The sequence below is a fragment of the Bufo bufo genome, chromosome 1 (assembly GCF_905171765.1).
Source record: "Bufo bufo chromosome 1, aBufBuf1.1, whole genome shotgun sequence".
In the NCBI taxonomy this organism is placed as follows: Eukaryota; Metazoa; Chordata; class Amphibia; order Anura; family Bufonidae; genus Bufo; species Bufo bufo.
Window position 1 is genome coordinate 589,201,625 of NC_053389.1, and position 19,573 is coordinate 589,221,197.

Here is a 19,573-nt window from a genome sequence, read left to right on the forward strand (position 1 = left end):
GACTCGGTTCCCTTCAGTTCAGTTTTGTCCCCATTGACAATGAATTGGGACAAAACTGAAGCGTTTGACCCTGCTATTGAGATCCTATAATGGATCTCAATAGCGGAAAGGGAAAGCACGGAATGTGAAAGTAACCTTAGTCTACTTTCACACTCCCCTTTTGGCTTTCCGTTTGTGAGATCCATTCAGGGCTCTCACAAGCGGTCAAAAACCGATCAGTTTGCATTCTAATGCATTCTGAATGGAAAAGGATCCTCACAGAATGCATGAGTTTGAATCAGTTCAGTCTCCATTCCGCTTTGGAAACGGACAGCGTTTTGGTGTCCGTCTGATGAAACTGAGCCAAACGGATCCGTTCTGGCACACAATGTAAGTCAATAGGGACGGATCCGTTTTCACTGACCCAATCTGGCACAATAGAAAACTGATCCGTCCTCCATTGACTTTCAGTGGTGTTCAAGACAGATAAATTTTTGCTATGTTAAAGATAATACAAACGGATCCGTTCTGAACGGATGCAGACGGTTGTATTATCTGAACGGATCCGTCCATGACACAAAACACGAGTGTGAAAGTAGCCTTAACACAGGTGTTGTTTGATCATATTTTACGTTTTGCTCCTTTTTTTTTTTTTAATAAAATCAAACTTTTTAATGTTGGGAACACCCTGTGTATTTAAGTTTTATTTAGCCATAATTTTTTTAATGTTTCTGCTGGGATTTGAACTGAGCTGTAGACCTCAATGTTAAACTATTATACATATATTATGGCTAAAAACCTCAGTAGTTTCCCATGTATTTTGTATTCGTATATACACTGCTCAAAATAATAAAGGGAACACAAAAATAACACATCCTAGATCTGAATTAATTAAATATTCTTCTGAAATACTTTGTTCTTTACATAGTTGAATGTGTTGACAACAAAATCACACAAAAAAAAAATGGAAATCAAATTTTTCAACCCATGGAGGTCTGGATTTGGAGTCACACTCAAAATTAAAGTGGAAAAACACACTACAGGCTGATCCAACTTTGATGTAATGTCCTTAAAACAAGCCAAAATGAGGCTCAGTAGTTTGTGTGGCCTCCACGTGCCTGTATGACCTCCCTACAACGCCTGTGCATGCTCCTGATGAGGTGGCGGGCGGTATCCTGAGGGATCTCCTCCAAGACCTGGACTAAAGCATCTGCCAACTCCTGGACAGTCTGTGGTGCAACGTGACGTTGGTGGATAGAGCGAGACATGATGTCCCAGATGTGCTCAATTGGATTCAGGTCTGGGGAACGGGCGGGCCAGTCCATAGCATCAATGCCTTCGTCTTGCAGGAACTGCTGACACACTCCAGCCACATGAGGTCTAGCATTGTCTTGCATTAGGAGGAACCCAGGGCCAAACGCGCCAGCATATGGTCTCACAAGGGGTCTGAGGATCTCATCTCGGTACCTAATGGCAGTCAGGCTACCTCTGGCGAGCACATGGAGGGCTGTGCGGCCCTCTAAAGAAATGCCACCCCACACCATTACTGACCCAATGCCAAACCGGTCATGCTGGAGGATGTTGCAGGCAGCAGAACGTTCTCCACGGCGTCTCAAGACTCTGTCACGTCTGTCACATGTGCTCAGTGTGAACCTGCTTTCATCTGTGAAGAGCACAGGGCGCCAGTGGTGAATTTGCCAATCTTGGTGTTCTCTGGCAAATGCCAAACGTCCTGCACGGTGTTGGGCTGTAAGCACAACCCCCACCTGTGGACGTCGGGCCCTCATATCACCCTCATGGAGTCTGTTTCTGACCGTTTGAGCAGACACATGCACATTGTGGCCTGCTGGAAGTCATTTTGCAGAGCTCTGGCAGTGCTCCTCCTGTCCCTCCTTGCACAAAGGCGGAGGTAGCGGTCCTGCTGCTGGGTTGTTGCCCTCCTACGGCCTCCTCCACGTCTCCTGATGTACTGGCCTGTCTCCTGGTAGCGCCTCCATGCTCTGGACACTACGCTGACAGACACAGAAAACCTTCTTGCCACAGCTCGCATTGATGTGCCATCCTGGATAAGCTGCACTACCTGAGCCACTTTTGTGGGTTGTAGACTCCGTCTCATGCTACCACTAGAGTGAAAGCACCGCCAGCATTCAAAAGTGACCAAAACATCAGCCAGGAAGCATAGGAACTGAGAAGTGGTCTGTGGTCACCACCTGCAGAACCACTCCTTTATTCGGGGTGTCTTGCTAATTGCCTATAATTTCCACCTGTTGTCTATCCCATTTGCACAACAGCATGTGAAATTGATTGTCACTCAGTGTTGCTTCCTAAGTGGACAGTTTGATTTCACAGAAGTGTGATTGACTTGGAGTAACATTGTGTTGTTTAAGTGTTCCCTTTATTTTTTTGAGCAGTGTATATATTAGAAGTATCATTTTATATTTTTTTTTTGTAATTACATATTTATTTTGTGCCATACATTATTATTTTTTTTACAATTACAAAAAAAAAATAGAAAAAGATACTAAAGCCATATATAAATACCTAATACATGAGAAACTACTATGAGGTAGGTTTCTCTACAGCACTTTAACATTGAGCTCTATAGCTCAGTGGTTAAGGTTCTTGCTTACAATGCTTCGGTGGTTACCCCCTTCATCTTCATAGCACTGACTCCATATATGGACACAGCCATATATGGAGTTAGAGCAGGGACTCCCAAAAGCACTGACTTCATATATGGACATACAGCATGGACTCCCAAACCATATAAGGATGAGGGACTAAGCCAGAAGAGGAACACTGCCTGTCACCGGTCCGCGCCCACTCCGACAAAGCAGGGTGCCCCTTTGGTAGATGGGGGCTCTGGGCAATTGCCCAGTTTGCCCCCCCTCCCTTCCCCTAACGCCGGCCCTGGTCCCATTATAGTCAATGGGCTCCTGTGTGAAAAGGCAGTATCTGGCTATCTAATATATAAAGCTGAGCGTATGTTTGTATGTATGTGTGTGTGTGTTTATGTATGTATGTCCGCTAAAGGAATACGCACCGTCGCATTTACAATCACGAAATTTGGCACACAGGTACATCAGGTGTCCGGAAAGGTTTTAGACCTGGTCTTAGCTCTCTAGCATGTACCGTTCCTGAGATATTCCCAAAAAATTAATCAGCCAATAGAACCTCGCAGGCCCTCTCTACATACACACAGTTTTACACCAGGTTTCCAGAACAACCCAGCCATTTTTCTTCACTGCTGTAGGTCAGCTTTAAAGCGGCAGGGCGCTGTGGATGACACTGTTAATGGAGCAGAGTGCTGTAGAGGTCAGAGTTCAGGGGCAGGTAGGGTGGCCATTCAGGCCACCCTCAAAAGACGGATCCGCCCCCTGGTTCCACTAAGCCATGCCCCGACCCGCTTAGGCTGTCACGGCCTATGTGTCACGGCCTATGTTGTGTGTGCCGTGACACGGTTGCCACACATGTAGTTGCCTGCGGCAACGAGTTGTTTTTGTAGCATGCGGGGGCAGTGTAACGGCCTATGTTGTGTGTGCCGTGACACGGTTGCCACACAAGCTGTTGCCTGCTGCTACGTGTTGTTGTTGTTGCATGTGTGTGCTTTCCCTTTAAGGCTTTTCCTTCCCTCCTGGTGTGCACGGGGTTAAGGTGTGTGCTTCGGTGTGTTGGGTGTGGTCTCTTGTCTCTATATATATATATATATATATATATCGTTGCAGTGAGACGGAGATCAGTTGGATGCCTACTTTTATTGGAGTAGGAGCTTGCTCCGATCTCTTTTTCAACTGACGTCCATCCTTGTTGTCATCAATGTCATCCCGGTTTCTCCTTCCCTTCCTATCCCTATTTGTCTGGAGTGGGTTATGTTCAGGGCTTTTGTATGTCTAGTTTGGTGTTACATGTCTGGTGGTGTTTGGTGTCCAGCATGTTTGCTAGACATTCCCCTGTCTTATGTTGTATCCTCCGGAAGGGGGTCTCTGGTTCCCCAGAGGGGGGACCAATTGTCCATACGCAGCTATGTGTGTCCTGGTTACCTGTGTGGTTGTTGTTTGTGCTGTGTCCTTAATATGTGTGGACATCAGCACTTGTGCACGGGTTCCAGTCGGTGTGCCTGTGGCAGGTAAGTGTGTTGTATTTGTCGCTTACCCGCTGTATACGGTCTCCTTTCTTTGCAGCTTGGCCGGTGGAGACTCCTGTTCGTCCGTGTTTTGGAGGAACAGGTCGTCTTTACTCTGCTCCTAGTGCAGGGATTTCTTGAGGGTTTGTAGGGCCCCGAGGTTCCGGAGTATGAGCCCTCCTACCATCTGGGTTGGCTCATACGGTTAGGAGTCAGGGCCAGAATTAGGGACGCTCTAGGAGGTGACCTGCTCCCTTATTCCTCCTCCTGGCCTTGTTGCTTCCCAATTGCCTCCTCATTGTACGGTGGGGAGTTTCCCCCACTCCCCACCGTGACATAGGCCATGCCCCCTCCCACTCCACAGCCGACGGGGATTGAAAAAATGAAGGTAAAAATCAACTTCTGTCAACTGCAGGGGTGGGAGGGAGGGTGCCTTTCTCCCTGCTGATCATGCTCAGACAGCACAGTGCTGCAGTCTGAGAGTGAGCTGTTCAAAAGGATATCCCTGTGTCCATCCAGTCCCTGCCCCGGACAGAGTACAGGGAGTCTGAAAGCCAGACTGTCCGGCCTAAAACAGGACCTCTGGCCATCCTAGGGGCAGGCTGCTGTGGAGATCACAGTTAAGGGGACGATCCTCTATGGAGGTCAGTGTTAAGGGGCAGATTGCTGTAGAGGCCACTGTTAAAGGGGCGGGGTACTGTAGATGTCACTGGTATATTGGATACTGTCGATATCTTTTAACAACACACACAAACATTAAATGAAATATACCCGTGCGAAGCCGGATCCTTCTGCTAGTGCCTGATACAATTAACTTCGGCAGGCTATTCCTCTGCCAAAACAGGCTGCCGGATGGTTTTAACCCTAGTGTGAAACTAACCTAACAATGTTCTAGTATACTTTAAAATGGCTGAATTACAATAAAGCTTTGTCCAATTTTCTAAATGACCCAAGCATTTTTTCATAGTTTTTCTACACTCATCTAAATGATACATGACATACCCTTGATTTCTCTATTTTCCGATTGAAGGCATACATTCTGGTGTCCAGGCGTCATTTTAGTTATCATTTCTGACTAGCCATGGACGTTTTCCAATAAGTTTCTTGCAATGTAGAGCAGAGTTATCAAGATTCTATCAGCTGAATCAGACCTCTCCCAGTGTGCTAGAAGGAGGACAGTGGGAGCTGAGTCAGCAAAAGGTGTCAGTGTATAATGGATGATCAGCTGCAGCCCTTCCCCAATGACAGGTAAAGCTGCATGGAGCAGAACGTCTCAGCCCTTCCAGGCTGCCACCAGCAGCAGGCTCTGGAGATGCTGACATTTTGATTTATAGATGAGCATCTCTTCCCTAATGAGAGCTGCCACCTCGGGTCACTGGAGCCCCCTGCCGAAGAGACCCCGTCACTGACAACAGTGGGAATGACTAATGTTCGAAAATCTCTCCGCGGGAATTTAATGCTTCTCGGTTACTGGTATGCATCTTAAGAATGAAACAAAGATGAGACAAGTGTATTGATAGATTTCTGCGCAATTCACTTTTAATTAGATGCAAATTGTATCTTGACATTTTACAGTTTAGAGAATTTAACTATCTAACTTCTTTTCGTGTTATATAGTGATCTAATCTTGAACTTTATTTCAAACTTCTAACCAAGAAATGTCTTTAAAGTGCACCCTGTCCTGGGAGCAGAGAGGGAGAGAAGCTGAGCTCTGTGATATATAGTTTTCTATCATTTGGAGCAGCCTTTCTGAGTAAAAAGCAGATTAAATCCTTACAGGACTCCTAGGAGAGACCGTAAGAGTCCGGATTACCCTCACTGATTCTCCCAAGAGTCTTGTCAGATTTTACTCTGGTTTTTCCCCAGAAATCCTTCTTGAAATCATATCAACTTCTATATCACAGATCAACTTCTCTCCCTTTATCATATCAAATCACTTCAGTGGTTCACTTTAAGTATTGGCCATCACATTGGTTGAACCTAGTGTTTACTATATACCGTGTATACATATACTGCATTAGGTGCCGGTGTGATGGTTATTACAGTAATAATACTAAGAACTTCACTCATCTCTAAAGTGCTAGTTGTCATTATAGGGGTTCCCTAGGATAGGTCATTAATGGATTACTGGGAGGCCACGTCCACCTATCAGCTGTTCAGGAATGGCTCCAGACTTTGTCGTTACTGAGCACTGCTCCCGATCTCTTCAATGGATCCTCAATTGCTGAATCCTGAAGAAAACTTTGAGACAGCCTGGTTACAAAAAGCCACTTGGTTGACACTATGACCAAGAAAAAAACAGTGGCCCAGATTTACTAATGTTTCTGCACCAAAAATCTGTCTAAAATAGGGAGTCCCTTCAATGGGAGCAGTGCGAGAGGTAGCCGGCTACACAATGGATGGAGCTTTGTTTTGGCATCAGAGCTAATCTGGAAAAAAGTGTGTTCCCTGCCAATTATTAGTGGCCTATCCTGAAGATATAAAAATCCTATAAAAAAATAAAATAATTTTCATTGTCAGCGGCACTATGCTACCCTCACTGAGACAGGGTCCCTTTAAAAGGGTTATCCAGTACTAACACAGACCACCCAGCGTGGCCGACCTGCTGTGGTGATCAAACTTACCTGGTCCCTGCAGCTCCAGTGCCGGCTCTTCCTCTTCCTGCTCCCTGTCAACGGGGGGTGGCATTTGAGCACTGCAGCCAGTTACAGGTTGCAGCAGTGACCTGCTCCTCTTGCATCATAACCACTGCGGTCTGTGATTGGCTGCAGCGGTCATGTGTCCGACTTCCCCGGCATCAACGGAGGATGATTTAAGAGCTGCAGAAAAAGGAAGAGTCGGCCCGGGAGCTACAGAGACCAAACCCAACTGCAGGAACCAGCCGAGTATGATCACCACATGAAGTCTAGCAACAGCCACTGATGTGGTGTAAATTCAGTGCTGCTGAGCATGTGTCCTGAATGGAGAGAGGGCAGATTTATTAGCAGGGCGTGCGCCAACGTAGATGAATCTGTTCCTAGCTCCGGTGGGAGTGAGATTGGTGCAGTGTTCGTAGGGTGTTACGGCATTGACAAATCTTCTCTACTGTGGCTACTTGAAGATTACAGATCTTGAGATTAATAGCGTACGTCAACTGCGCTGTTTATCAGTGTGTCATACATGTATCCGGGCACTCGGAAACAACAGTCAATGACAAACATTTATATAGAGATATAATACAGTGCAGTAATCCTGTTATTAAGCCATCTCATACTTACTGTACGTGGCCATATTTTCAGTTTTTTCCTCTGCATGTATTATTTTTTATTTTTTTGCTAAAGAATGGCTAGATACAAGCAGAGCGAAGTAGAACTGCAAACACTGCACATAGTTCAGTGGAAGGAACACGATTTGAGCCTTCATAGATACTCTGCAATATTTTGGCTAATAACTTTATCTATTGTAATGGATTTAGATATTCATGAGCATTGCCTGTGAGCAGTGGTAACACATTGCCCTTGTTCCTAATGTGCTGTATTGTTATTGCAGAGCACCGTCATTGTGGAGAAGAGTATTCAGGACCTGATGAATTTGATGCGTGACTTAAGTGCTTACTCAGATCAGTTTCTGAATATGGTGTGTGTGAAACTCCAGGAGTATAAGGACACCTGCAGCACAGCATTCAGGTAATATGTCTTCTTTATGTCCTGATCTAGCCACTTCCACAACATTGGAATACATTTCCATGAAAGGCCTCATGCACACGACTGCAGTTTAGGTCCGAACCGTAGCCACATTTTTTGCAGGTCGGATGCAGACCCATTCATTTCAATGGGGCCGCAAAAGTTGCTGACAGCATCCGTATGTCCGTTTTGCAGCCCCTCAAAAAAAATAGAGCTTGTCCTGTTCTTGTCCATTTTGTGGACAAGAATAGGCATTTGTCCATGTTTTGCAGATCTGCAAAAATGGATGCGGTCGTGTGCAGGAGGCTTTACACTGATACGGAACACATCGATGCATTTCTAATCCTTATAACATACAAGAGGGAGAAAAAGAAGTGTCTTCATATCTGCTCATTGCAGCGAGGTTGACATGTAAAGCTTGGCGGCTGTGTTCGGCAGAGATGGTTTTGTGCTCCGCTGTCACTGGTGACAGGTGAGATCAGTAACCTTAGAGGCATCTACAGTTTGGTGACTGGTACCTGCCACTTCTCATTAACCTCTCTTTCCAAATATTCGTAATGTTAAAAGACAACACAATAACTTCCTACAGGATTAAATGTATAATTTGTCCTTTTTTGATGTGCGTGATGTCTCCTCATGCAGCTCTTAATCCTTGACGTTTAAAAATCCGGGGGGTGAATACTTTCTACAGGATACCGAGACACCGTTATACTGCAAATGGTTACAGTGCCTTGTAAGGGAGCCCTCACAGGCTGCGGATTTTGCTTCTGAATTTTCTGCAACTGAAAATCAGTTCCATTCATTGTGGGCATGGCATTGCTGTAACTACTGCGCATGCGCCGGCGCGAAACCAGCGGCAGTGGGGCGTTCGCCGGCGCATGCGCAGTAGTTAAGGCGAGCTGTGCCCACAATGGGCATCACAGTGCGACTGCCCCGGCGAGGCAGTGCGCAGGCACGGAATCTCGACCGGACCGAAGGATGACGCAAGGGAATAGGAGGGCGGGCATAAGCATAAGCAGAGGCTGGGGCTGGGAAACAATGAAAGAAGGCAAAGCAGCCTGGGCTCCAACACAATGAACGCCGCCCCTGGGCACTTGCGAGTGCTCATTTGCATATGAATTACACTTCGTTTTTCCAGTTTCTGCAAGTGTAAAGAAAAAGACATAGTGCACTTTTTCATTACGCAGGTGCAATATTTTTATACTAATGAGGGAGGTCTGTCCCCAATTGATTGGGGTATATAAGGATTAGTATTGGTTCAGATAGACATGCCCCCAGAAGAAGCGCAGCGAAACGTACGCTAAAGGGGTTTCTCAAGCTCCCTCCAGCTCTGTATTGGTATGTGTTTAATTGTTATGTGCTTTTCCTTTTGTACTCTTTTAGTCTGATCATGGTCTTTTGGACCGGATCAAATAGGGCTGATCCCCTCTTATACTAAACCTATTATTCTGATGTCAATTGTCCATATTACATTGATATCTTTGTCTTATTATTTTTGATGGCGGATGGTTGGCCTCTGACTAGAGTTGAGCGAACACCTGGATGTTCGGGTTCGAGAAGTTCGGCCGAACTTCCCGGAAATGTTCGGGTTCGGGATCCGAACCCGATCCGAACTTCGTCCCGAACCCGAACCCCATTGAAGTCAATGGGGACCCGAACTTTTGGGCACTAAAAAGGCTGTAAAACAGCCCAGGAAAGAGCTAGAGGGCTGCAAAGGGCAGCAACATGTAGGTAAATCCCCTGCAAACAAATGTGGATAGGGAAATGAATTAAAATAAAAATAAAAAAAATAAAAATGAACCAATATCAATTGGACAGAGGTCCCATAGCAGAGAATCTGGCTTCACGTCAGCAGAGAATCAGTCTCTTCATGCCATAGCAAAGAATCTGGCTTCATGTCAGCAGAGAATCAGTCTCTTCATGCCATAGCAGAGAATCTGGCTTCATGTCAGCGCAGAATCAGTCTTCATGTCATAGCAGAGAATCAGGCTTCACGTCACCCACCACTGGAACAGGCCACTGTCACACATTTAGGCCCAGGCACCCAGTCAGAGGAGAGAGGTCCCGTAACAGAGAATCTGGCCTTATGTCAGCGCAGAATCTGTCTTCATGTCATAGCAGAGAATCAGGCTTCACGTCACCCACCACTGGAACAGGCCACTGTCACACATTTAGGCCCAGGCACCCAGGCAGAGGAGAGAGGTCCCGTAACAGAGAATCTGGCCTTATGTCAGCGCAGAATCTGTATTCATGTCATAGCAGAGAATCAGGCTTCACGTCACCCACCACTGGAACAGGCCACTGTCACACATTTAGGCCCCGGCACCCAGACAGAGGAGAGCGGTCCCGTAACAGAGAATCTGGCCTTATGTCAGCGCAGAATCTGTATTCATGTCATAGCAGAGAATCAGGCTTCACGTCACCCACCACTGGAACAGGCCACTGTCACACATTTAGGCCCCGGCACCCAGACAGAGGAGAGAGGTCCCGTAACAGAGAATCTGGCCTAATGTCAGCGCAGAATCTGTATTCATGTCATAGCAGAGAATCAGGCTTCACGTCACCCACCACTGGAACAGGCCACTGTCACACATTTAGGCCCCGGCACCCAGACAGAGGAGAGAGGTCCTGTAACAGAGAATCTGGCCTTATGTCAGCACAGAATCTGTCTTCATGTCATAGCAGAGAATCAGGCTTCACGTCACCCACCACTGGAACAGGCCACTGTCACATATTTAGGCCCAGGCAGAGGAGAGAGGTCGCGTAACAGAGAATCTGGCTTCATGTCAGCACAGAATAAGTCTTCATGTCATAGCAGAGAATCAGGCTTCACGTCACCCACCACTGGAACAGGCCACTGTCACACATTTAGGCCCCGGCACCCAGACAGAGGAGAGGTTCATTCAACTTTGGGTTGCCCCGCAATATAATGGTAAAATGAAATTAAAAATAGTATTGAATGAGGAAGTGCCCTGGAGTAGAATAATATATTGTTAAGGGGAGGTAGTTAATATCTAATCTGCGCAAGGGATGGACAGGTCCTGTGGGATCCATGCCTGGTTCATTTTTATGAACGTCAGCTTGTCCACATTGGCTGTAGACAGGCGGCTGCGTTTGTCTGTAATGACGCCCCCTGCCGTGCTGAATACACGTTCAGACAAAACGCTGGCCGCCGGGCAGGCCAGCACCTCCAAGGCATAAAAGGCTAGCTCTGGCCACGTGGACAATTTGGAGACCCAGAAGTTGAATGGGGCCGAACCATCAGTCAGTACGTGGAGGGGTGTGCACAGGTACTGTTCCACCATGTTAGTGAAATGTTGCCTCCTGCTAACACGTTTCGTATCAGGTGGTGGTGCACTTAGCTGTGGCGTGTTGACAAAACTTTTCCACATCTCTGCCATGCTAGCCCTGCCCTCAGAGGAGCTGGGTGTGACACAGCTGCGTTGGCGACCTCTTGCTCCTCCTCTGCCTTCGCCTTGGGCTTCCACTGGTTCCCCTGTGACATTTGGGAATGCTCTCAGTAGCGCGTCTACCAACGTGCGCTTGTACTCGCGCATCTTCCTATCACGCTCCAGTGTAGGAAGTAAGGTGGGCACATTGTCTTTGTACCGGGGATCCAGCAGGGTGGCAACCCAGTAGTCCGCACACGTTAAAATGTGGGCAACTCTGCTGTCGTTGCGCAGGCACTGCAGCATGTAGTCGCTCATGTGTGCCAGGCTGCCCAGAGGTAAGGACAAGCTGTCCTCTGTGGGAGGCGTATCGTCATCGTCCTGTGTTTCCCCCCAGCCACGCACCAGTGATGGGCCCGAGCTGCTTTGGGTGCCACCCCGCTGTGAACATGCTTCATCATCATCCTCCTCCACCTCCTCCTCATCCTCGTCCTCCTCGTCCTCCAGTAGTGGGCCCTGTCAGGCCACATTTGTACCTGGCCTCTGGTGTTGCAAAAAACCTCCCTCTGAGTCACTTCGAAGAGACTGGCCTGAAAGTGCTAAAAATGACCCCTCTTCCTCCTCTTCCTCCTGGGCCACCTCCTCTTCCATCATCGCCCTAAGTGTTTTCTCAAGGAGACATAGAAGTGGTATTATAACGCTGATAACGGCGTCATCGCCACTGGCCATGTTGGTGGAGTACTCGAAACAGCGCAACAGGGCACACAGGTCTCGCATGGAGGCCCAATCATTGGTGGTGAAGTGGGTCTGATCCGCAGTGCGACTGACCCATGCGTGCTGCAGCTGAAACTCCACTATGGCCTGCTGCTGCTCGCACAGTCTGTCCAGCATATGCAAGGTGGAGTTCCACCTGGTGGGCACGTCGCATATGAGGCGGTGAGCGGGAAGGCCGAAGTTACGCTGTAGCGCAGACAGGCGAGCAGCGGCAGGGTGTGAACGCCGGAAGCGCGAACAGACGGCCCGCACTTTATGCAGCAGCTCTGACATGTCGGGGTAGTTGCGAATGAACTTCTGCACCACCAAATTCAGCACATGCGCCAGGCAAGGGATGTGCGTCAAACCGGCTAGTCCCAGAGCTGCAACGAGATTTCGCCCATTATCGCACACCACCAGGCCGGGCTTGAGGCTCACCGGCAGCAACCACTCGTCGGTCTGTTGTTCTATACCCCGCCACAACTCCTGTGCGGTGTGGGGCCTGTCCCCCAAACATATGAGTTTCAGAATGGCCTGCTGACGTTTACCCCGTGCTGTGCTGAAGTTGGTGGTGAAGGTGTGTGGCTGACTGGATGAGCAGGTGGAAGAAGAGGAGGAGGAAGCTGAGTAGGAGGAGGAGGAGACAGGAGGCAAAGAATGTTGCCCTGCGATCCTTGGCGGCGGAAGGACGTGCGCCAAACAGCTCTCCGCCTGGGGCCCAGCCGCCACTACATTTACCCAGTGTGCAGTTAGGGAGATATAGCGTCCCTGGCCGTGCTTACTGGTCCACGTATCTGTGGTTAGGTGGACCGTGCCACAGATGGCGTTGCGCAGTGCACACTTGATTTTATCGGACACTTGTTTGTGCAGGGAAGGCACGGCTCTCTTGGAGAAGTAGTGGCGGCTGGGAACAACATACTGTGGGACAGCAAGTGACATGAGCTGTTTGAAGCTGTGTGTGTCCACCAGCCTAAATGACAGCATTTCATAGGCCAGTAGTTTAGAAATGCTGGCATTCAGGGCCAGGGATCGAGGGTGGCTAGGTGGGAATTTACGCTTTCTCTCAAATGTTTGTGAGATGGAGAGCTGAACGCTGCCGTGTGACATGGTTGAGATGCTTGGTGACGCAGGTGGTGGTGTTGGTGGTACATCCCATGTTTGCTGGGCGGCAGGTGCCAACGTTCCTCCAGAGGCGGAGGAAGAGGCCGAGGCGGCGGCAGCAGCAGCAGAAGAGGCTGAGGCGGCGGCAGCAGCAGAAGAGGCCGAGGCGGCAGCAGCAGAAGAGGTAGCAGGGGGAGCCTGAGTGAGTTCCTTGTTTTTAAGGTGTTTACTCCACTGCAGTTCATTCTTTGCATGCAGGTGCCTGGTCATGCAGGTTGTGCTAAGGTTCAGAACGTTAATGCCTCGCTTCAGGCTCTGATGGCACAGCGTGCAAACCACTCGGGTCTTGTCGTCAGCACATTGTTTGAAGAAGTGCCATGCCAGGGAACTCCTTGAAGCTGCCTTTGGGGTGCTCGGTCCCAGATGGCGGCGGTCAGTAGCAGGCGGAGTCTCTTGGCGGCGGGTGTTCTGATTTTGCCCACTGCTCCCTCTTTTGCTACGCTGTTGGCTCGGTCTCACCACTGCCTCTTCCTCCGAACTGTGAAAGTCAGTGGCACGACCTTCATTCCATGTGGGGTCTAGGACCTCATCGTCCCCTGCATCGTCTTCCACCCAGTCTTGATCCCTGACCTCCTGTTTAGTCTGCACACTGCAGAAAGACGCAGCAGTTGGCACCTGTGTTTCGTCATCATCAGAGACGTGCTGAGGTGGTATTCCCATGTCCTCATCATCAGGAAAAATAAGTGGTTGTGCGTTGTGCATTCTATCTCTTCCACCCCTGGGGAAGGGCTAGGTGGATGCCCTTGGGAAACCCTGGCAGCAGAGTCTTCAAACAGCATAAGAGACTGCTGCATAACTTGAGGCTCAGACAGTTTCCCTGATATGCATGGGGGTGATGTGACAGACCGATGGGCTTGGTTTTCATGCGCCATCTGTGCGCTTTCTGCAGAAGACTGGGTGGGAGATAATGTGAACGTGCTGGATCCACTGTCGGCCACCCAATTGACTAATGCCTGTACCTGCTCAGGCCTTACCATCCTTAGAACGGCATTGGGCCCCACCAAATATCGCTGTAAATTCTGCTGGCTACTGGGACCTGAGGTAGTTGGTTCACTAGGACGTGTGGCTGTGGCAGAACGGCCACGTCCTCTCCCAGCACCAGAGGGTCCACTAACACCACCACGACCATGTCCACGTCCGCGTCCCTTATTAGATGTTTTCCTCATTGTTCCCGTTCACCACAATTTTGAGAATGGCAAATTTGGGAATGCTTTTTCAACCCAGAACAAAAAGTCTGCTTTTACGGTCACTACAAATAACTTGACCAGCTAAAACAGTGCAGATTTGGTTGAATAGAGATGTGAGACCTGTTTTTTTTTGCGCTGTGTGACAGGTATAGGTTTAATCACAGAATCACACTTCTATCAGCACGCTAGCGTGTGTCTTAGGTTTTTCTGAATGACACTATCAATACCTTCAATGTAAGATTTTCTTTTTGGGATAGATTTCAAGTAGGCCTCAAATACCAGAAACTAGTTATTTTGAGAATTGCAAATTTGGGAATGCTTTTTCAACCCAGAACAAAAAGTCTGCTTTTACGGTCACTACAAATAACTTGACCAGATAAAACACTGCAGATTTGGTTGAATAGAGATGTGAGACCTGTTTTTTTTTGCGCTGTGTGACAGGTATAGGTTTAATCACAGAATCACACTTCTATCAGCACGCTAGCGTGTGTCTTAGGTTTTTCTGAATGACACTATCAATACCTTCAATGTAAGATTTTCTTTTTGGGATAGATTTCAATTAGGCCTCAAATACCAGAAACTAGTTATTTTGAGAATGGCAAATTTGGGAATGCTTTTTCAACCCAGAACAAAAAGTCTGCTTTTACGGTCACTACAAATAACTTGACCAGATAAAACACTGCAGATTTGGTTGAATAGAGATGTGAGACCTGTTTTTTTTTTTGCGCTGTTTGACAGGTATAGGTTTAATCACAGAATCACACTTCTATCAGCACGCTAGCGTGTGTCTTAGGTTTTTCTGAATGACACTATCAATACCTTCAATGTAAGATTTTCTTTTTGGGATAGATTTCAAGTAGGCCTCAAATACCAGAAACTAGTTATTTTGAGAATGGCAAATTTGGGAATGCTTTTTCAACCCAGAAAAAAAAGTGTGCTTTTACGGTCAATACAAATAACTTGACCAGCTAAAAAAGTACAGATTTGGTTGAATAGAAATGTCAGGTCTATTTTTTAGGCGCTGGGTGACAGGCTCAACTTGCCCCTGATGTAATATATGGCCAAAAAATAACCACACTGTTGATGGTTAAATGCACTTGGGTGACACAGGCTCAGCCTGCACCAGATGTAGTATATGGCCAAAAAATAATCAGACTGTTGATGGTTAAATGCACTTGGGTGACACAGGCTCAGCCTGCAGCTGATGTAGTATATGGTCAAAAAATAACCAGACTGTTGATAGTTAAATGCACTTCGGTGACACAGGCTCAGCCTGCAGCTGATGTAGGATATAGCACAAAATAACCACACTATCGATGGTTAAATACACTTGGGTGACACAGGCTCAGCCTGCAGCTGATGTAGTATATGGCCAAAAAATAACCAGACTGTTGATGGTTAAATGCACTTCGGTGACACAGGCTCAGCCTGCAGCTGATGTAGGATATAGCACAAAATAACCACACTATCGATGGTTAAATACACTTGGTGATAGCTCGTGCTGGCGCACCACAAGTCACAAAATGGCCGCCGATCACCCCAGAAAAAAAGTGATCTAAAAACGCTCTGGGCAGCCTCAAAAAAGTGAGCAAGTCAATAATAGCACTTCAATGATCCACAGCTGCAGATCGATCACAGAATGAAGTCTTTTGGAGGAGTTAATCTGCCTAATCTCGCCCTAACGTCGCAGCTGCAACCTCTCCCTATACTGATCATAGCAGAGTGACGTGCGGCGCTACGTGACTCCAGCTTAAATAGAGGCTGGGTCACATGGTGCACTGGCCAATCACAGTCATGCCAATAGTAGGCATGGCTGTGATGGCCTCTTGGGCCAAGTAGTATGACGCTTGTTGATTGGCTGCTTTGCAGCCTTTCAAAAAGCGCCAAGAAAGCGCCGAACACCGAACCCGGACTTTTACGAAAATGTTCGGGTTCGGGTCCGTGTCCCGGACACCCCAAAATTCGGTACGAACCCGAACTATACCGTTCGGGTTCGCTCATCCCTACCTCTGACATCAATTATTTTGGGTAAATATTAGAGGACATATCTAAGGATTCCGTTTGGTTGATTTAGTACTATCAATACTGCACAAGTGTTATACAACAATATCACATATGCAGATTTGAAGTCTGGTGGGGTATGTCATCCATCATAGCACCTACCGGCAATGTTTTTATGATTGTCTTTGATATCATTAGTGTATGTCTTAACTGTGGAGACTCAATAAAGATCCTTTCATTGGCCAATTATTATCAAATTTTGCTAGTTTCCTGGCATTCATCTCAATAATTTGCCGGTGAATGTAAAGATCAATTATAAAACCGCTGTTTAATGTTGATCTATGAAGATTTTAGGGGGAATTTATCAAAGACCGATGTTTTATGCCGGTCTTTGATATCCCCTGCTCTGCCGGAGGATGCTCTTAATTTATGATGAGGCACGCCCTTAGACTGAAACCCACAGCAGCTCAGAGCTGCCATAGACTTCTGTCTTCTTGTATGCCAACAAACTGGTATAAAAGTAGATAAGTGTCCTGCCCCCTTTACACCCTAGACATGCCCTTTCGGAAAGTGTCCAGGGTGGTGTAGCAATGCCACTTGCACAATTTAAAAAGTTGCAAACATTGGGGTTATGACTTTTTTACGCCAGAAAACTGGCATAGGTGGAATGATAGATTCTCCTCTTTGTCTCTGTAAAAATTAGCACAGTTGGCAGAATGATCTGTAAATGTGATTGCTGCCAAGAGCCTTGAGAATGTGCTTAAGAAGGGCTGTAAATGCGGATGCTGCCATCTGATTGACTTTATTTTGCTCAGTTGCAGTGCCTGGCACAGCCACTTGATATTGGGGTAGATTTACTAAAGACTAGTTTCGTACACCAGTCTTAGGGCTCATGCAAACAGCCGTGCCTATATTTTGGCCCGCAAACAGCGGGTCAGCAATATACGGGCAAAGTTGGCATTTTTCTGCACTTTTGCCTATTTCGAGATGTTCCTTGCACCTGCATCTTTTTTTAGTACATTTAGGGTGCATTCACACGACCGTATAAATGGATCCGCATCCATTCTGCAATTTTTGCGGAACGGGTGCAGACACATTCATTTTAATAGGGCCGCAAAAGATGCGGACAGTACATTGTGTGCTGTCTGCATCCGTTGTTCCGTTCCGCGGCCCCGCAAAAAACATAGATCATGTCCTACTGTCCGCAGTACAGTACGGACAAGAATAGGCATTCTCTATATAGCGCCGGTCATATGCGGTCCGCAAAATGCGGAACGCACATGGCCGGTATCCGTGTTTTGTGGATCCGCAATTTTCGGACCACAAAACACTTACAGTCGTGTGAATGCACCCTTATTTTCAGTAAAAATGCAAGCTCCAGATAGCTGTAGGTCTATGGTAAATATGAAATGCAGGCCATGCGTGCATTTTGCTACGGTTGTTTTTGTTCATTAGGTGGCGTTTTTTGTCTTTCTGCCTTCTTTTAAAAAATGCAGCATTCTGTAGCTCTTTTCCTTTCTACAGGCATTTTGACATCTGCTTCATAGGGGAAAAACACCATTTAAAAACAGTAGTGGTAAGATACATTGGTAGGGATTTATCAAAACTGGTGGCCATAGCAACCCATCGGATTGATCCTTTTATTTTCTAAAGGAGCTCTGAAAAATGAAAGGTGGCATCTAATTGGTTGCTGTGAGCAACTAAACCAGCTTTCCTCTGCACCAGTTATCATAAATCTCCCCTACACCGTACAAATGCCAAAAAAAATAAATAAAAAAATTTCAATATTTGCAGGTGTCTTAAAAAAACAAAAAATTCTAGACAAAATATGTGTATATAGGGACCCTAAGGGCTCATACACACGACCGTATGTATTTTGTAGTCTGCAAAACATGGTCCTGCAAAAATTCCAAAATTTTTTTTTGCAGACCCATTGAAGTAAATGGTTCCGCATATGGTCTGCAAAAATAAATGGAACGGGCAGGGAAAGAAAATACGTTTGTATGCATGAGCCCTAAAAGGGGCATAAAGCCTTTGATAAATCTGCCCCATTGTGCCCTTGTAGACATTGATAGCCTATGCCAAGGATAAGCTATCAATGTTCTAGCCCTTTAATAAAGGTACATTTAACCATGCTGTTTGGAAATTATGATTATAGTGTATACCTACAAATTACCACTAATTGCTGTAATTGCAGTGGCTTTGGTTCAAATTGCAAGTACAAGCGGAGCATGGCAATTAGCAATGATCCACAACTTGTTCGTAACATGGTTGAGCACCCTGACAGAGTCATATGTATTGGCCCATACATCCATTGTAGTGTACGGTATGAGCCATGTGGGTTAAAGAATAACTTCATAACTCATCAATGATCATGTTGTTACGGGCCAGTATAATGTAACAACCTCAGTATAATAAGTAAATCTGGCAATCTTTAAACGGATTGTGTGTTTAGTGTATCACTGGGGACCTGCAGGACTTAATTAGTTTTGCATGCTGGATACTGGGAGAAAGCAATTACACATACACACATGCCATGAACAATCTATACTTGGTAGTTAATGTTCTAGATGAACAGCAGTATGGCTGTCCTGTAGTCAGGAGAGCTTTGTCTGTGATACCCTCCGGCTCTCGGAGGGCTTAGAGTGAAATTGCATGTTAGTTACCTTAGTGCATTTGCAAATGGGAAATAAGAAATCAAATTATTGGTGATGGCTTTGATGATTGGATTAGCAGAGGACATTGCCAGGCACGGTTCTAATAGAAATCTAGAGGGCTAACATCCTGCAGCACGACGCGATCACACGTGCTAATCCCCTCATGTGGAAAATGAAATTGCTCAGTGTTATCACTCACATTAGTTTTTACATGGCTCACATCGTGTGTTTATTTTTCTACAGCGCAAAAAATATTGTCTGTCTTTGTTAAATGGTTTTTAATGACATTTAAAGATAAAGCGTACTGGCAAATACAGAGCATCAGAGGCGTAGCCAGGCTTTCACCTGGGGCAGAGATTCAGATCTGAGCGCTCCTGCTGTACCCCCAGGTACATTCCCTCTACTTGCCCCCACAGCTTGGTTTCAGAAAGCATGGTTATTAAGCATTGTACTTTTTAATCACAGACTGGTTTTCTATTAAATAATGTCACCTACGGGAACCGCCCTGTCACGTGACTTCCAAGTGTCCATCTATTTCACTCACTTAGTCTCTCAAGCCCCTACAAACCGGCCTCATATTGAACATGGATCACACCCCCGACACAACATTTCATGCACCCCAACACGCTGTCCCCATCTATGACATTTAAATGAATGCACC

The 19,573-nt window shown here is 46.7% G+C and overlaps 1 protein-coding gene across 1 annotated transcript in view; it reads left to right on the forward strand.

Moving 5' to 3' along the window:
* Nucleotides 1–19,573, forward strand: part of EXOC4 (exocyst complex component 4) — a 533,336-nt gene that overhangs the window by 360,591 nt on the left and 153,172 nt on the right. The window contains exon 12 of the mRNA XM_040413403.1: nt 7,631–7,767. Coding sequence (XP_040269337.1) covers nt 7,631–7,767 — 137 coding nt within the window. The remainder of the gene's footprint in view (nt 1–7,630; nt 7,768–19,573) is intronic.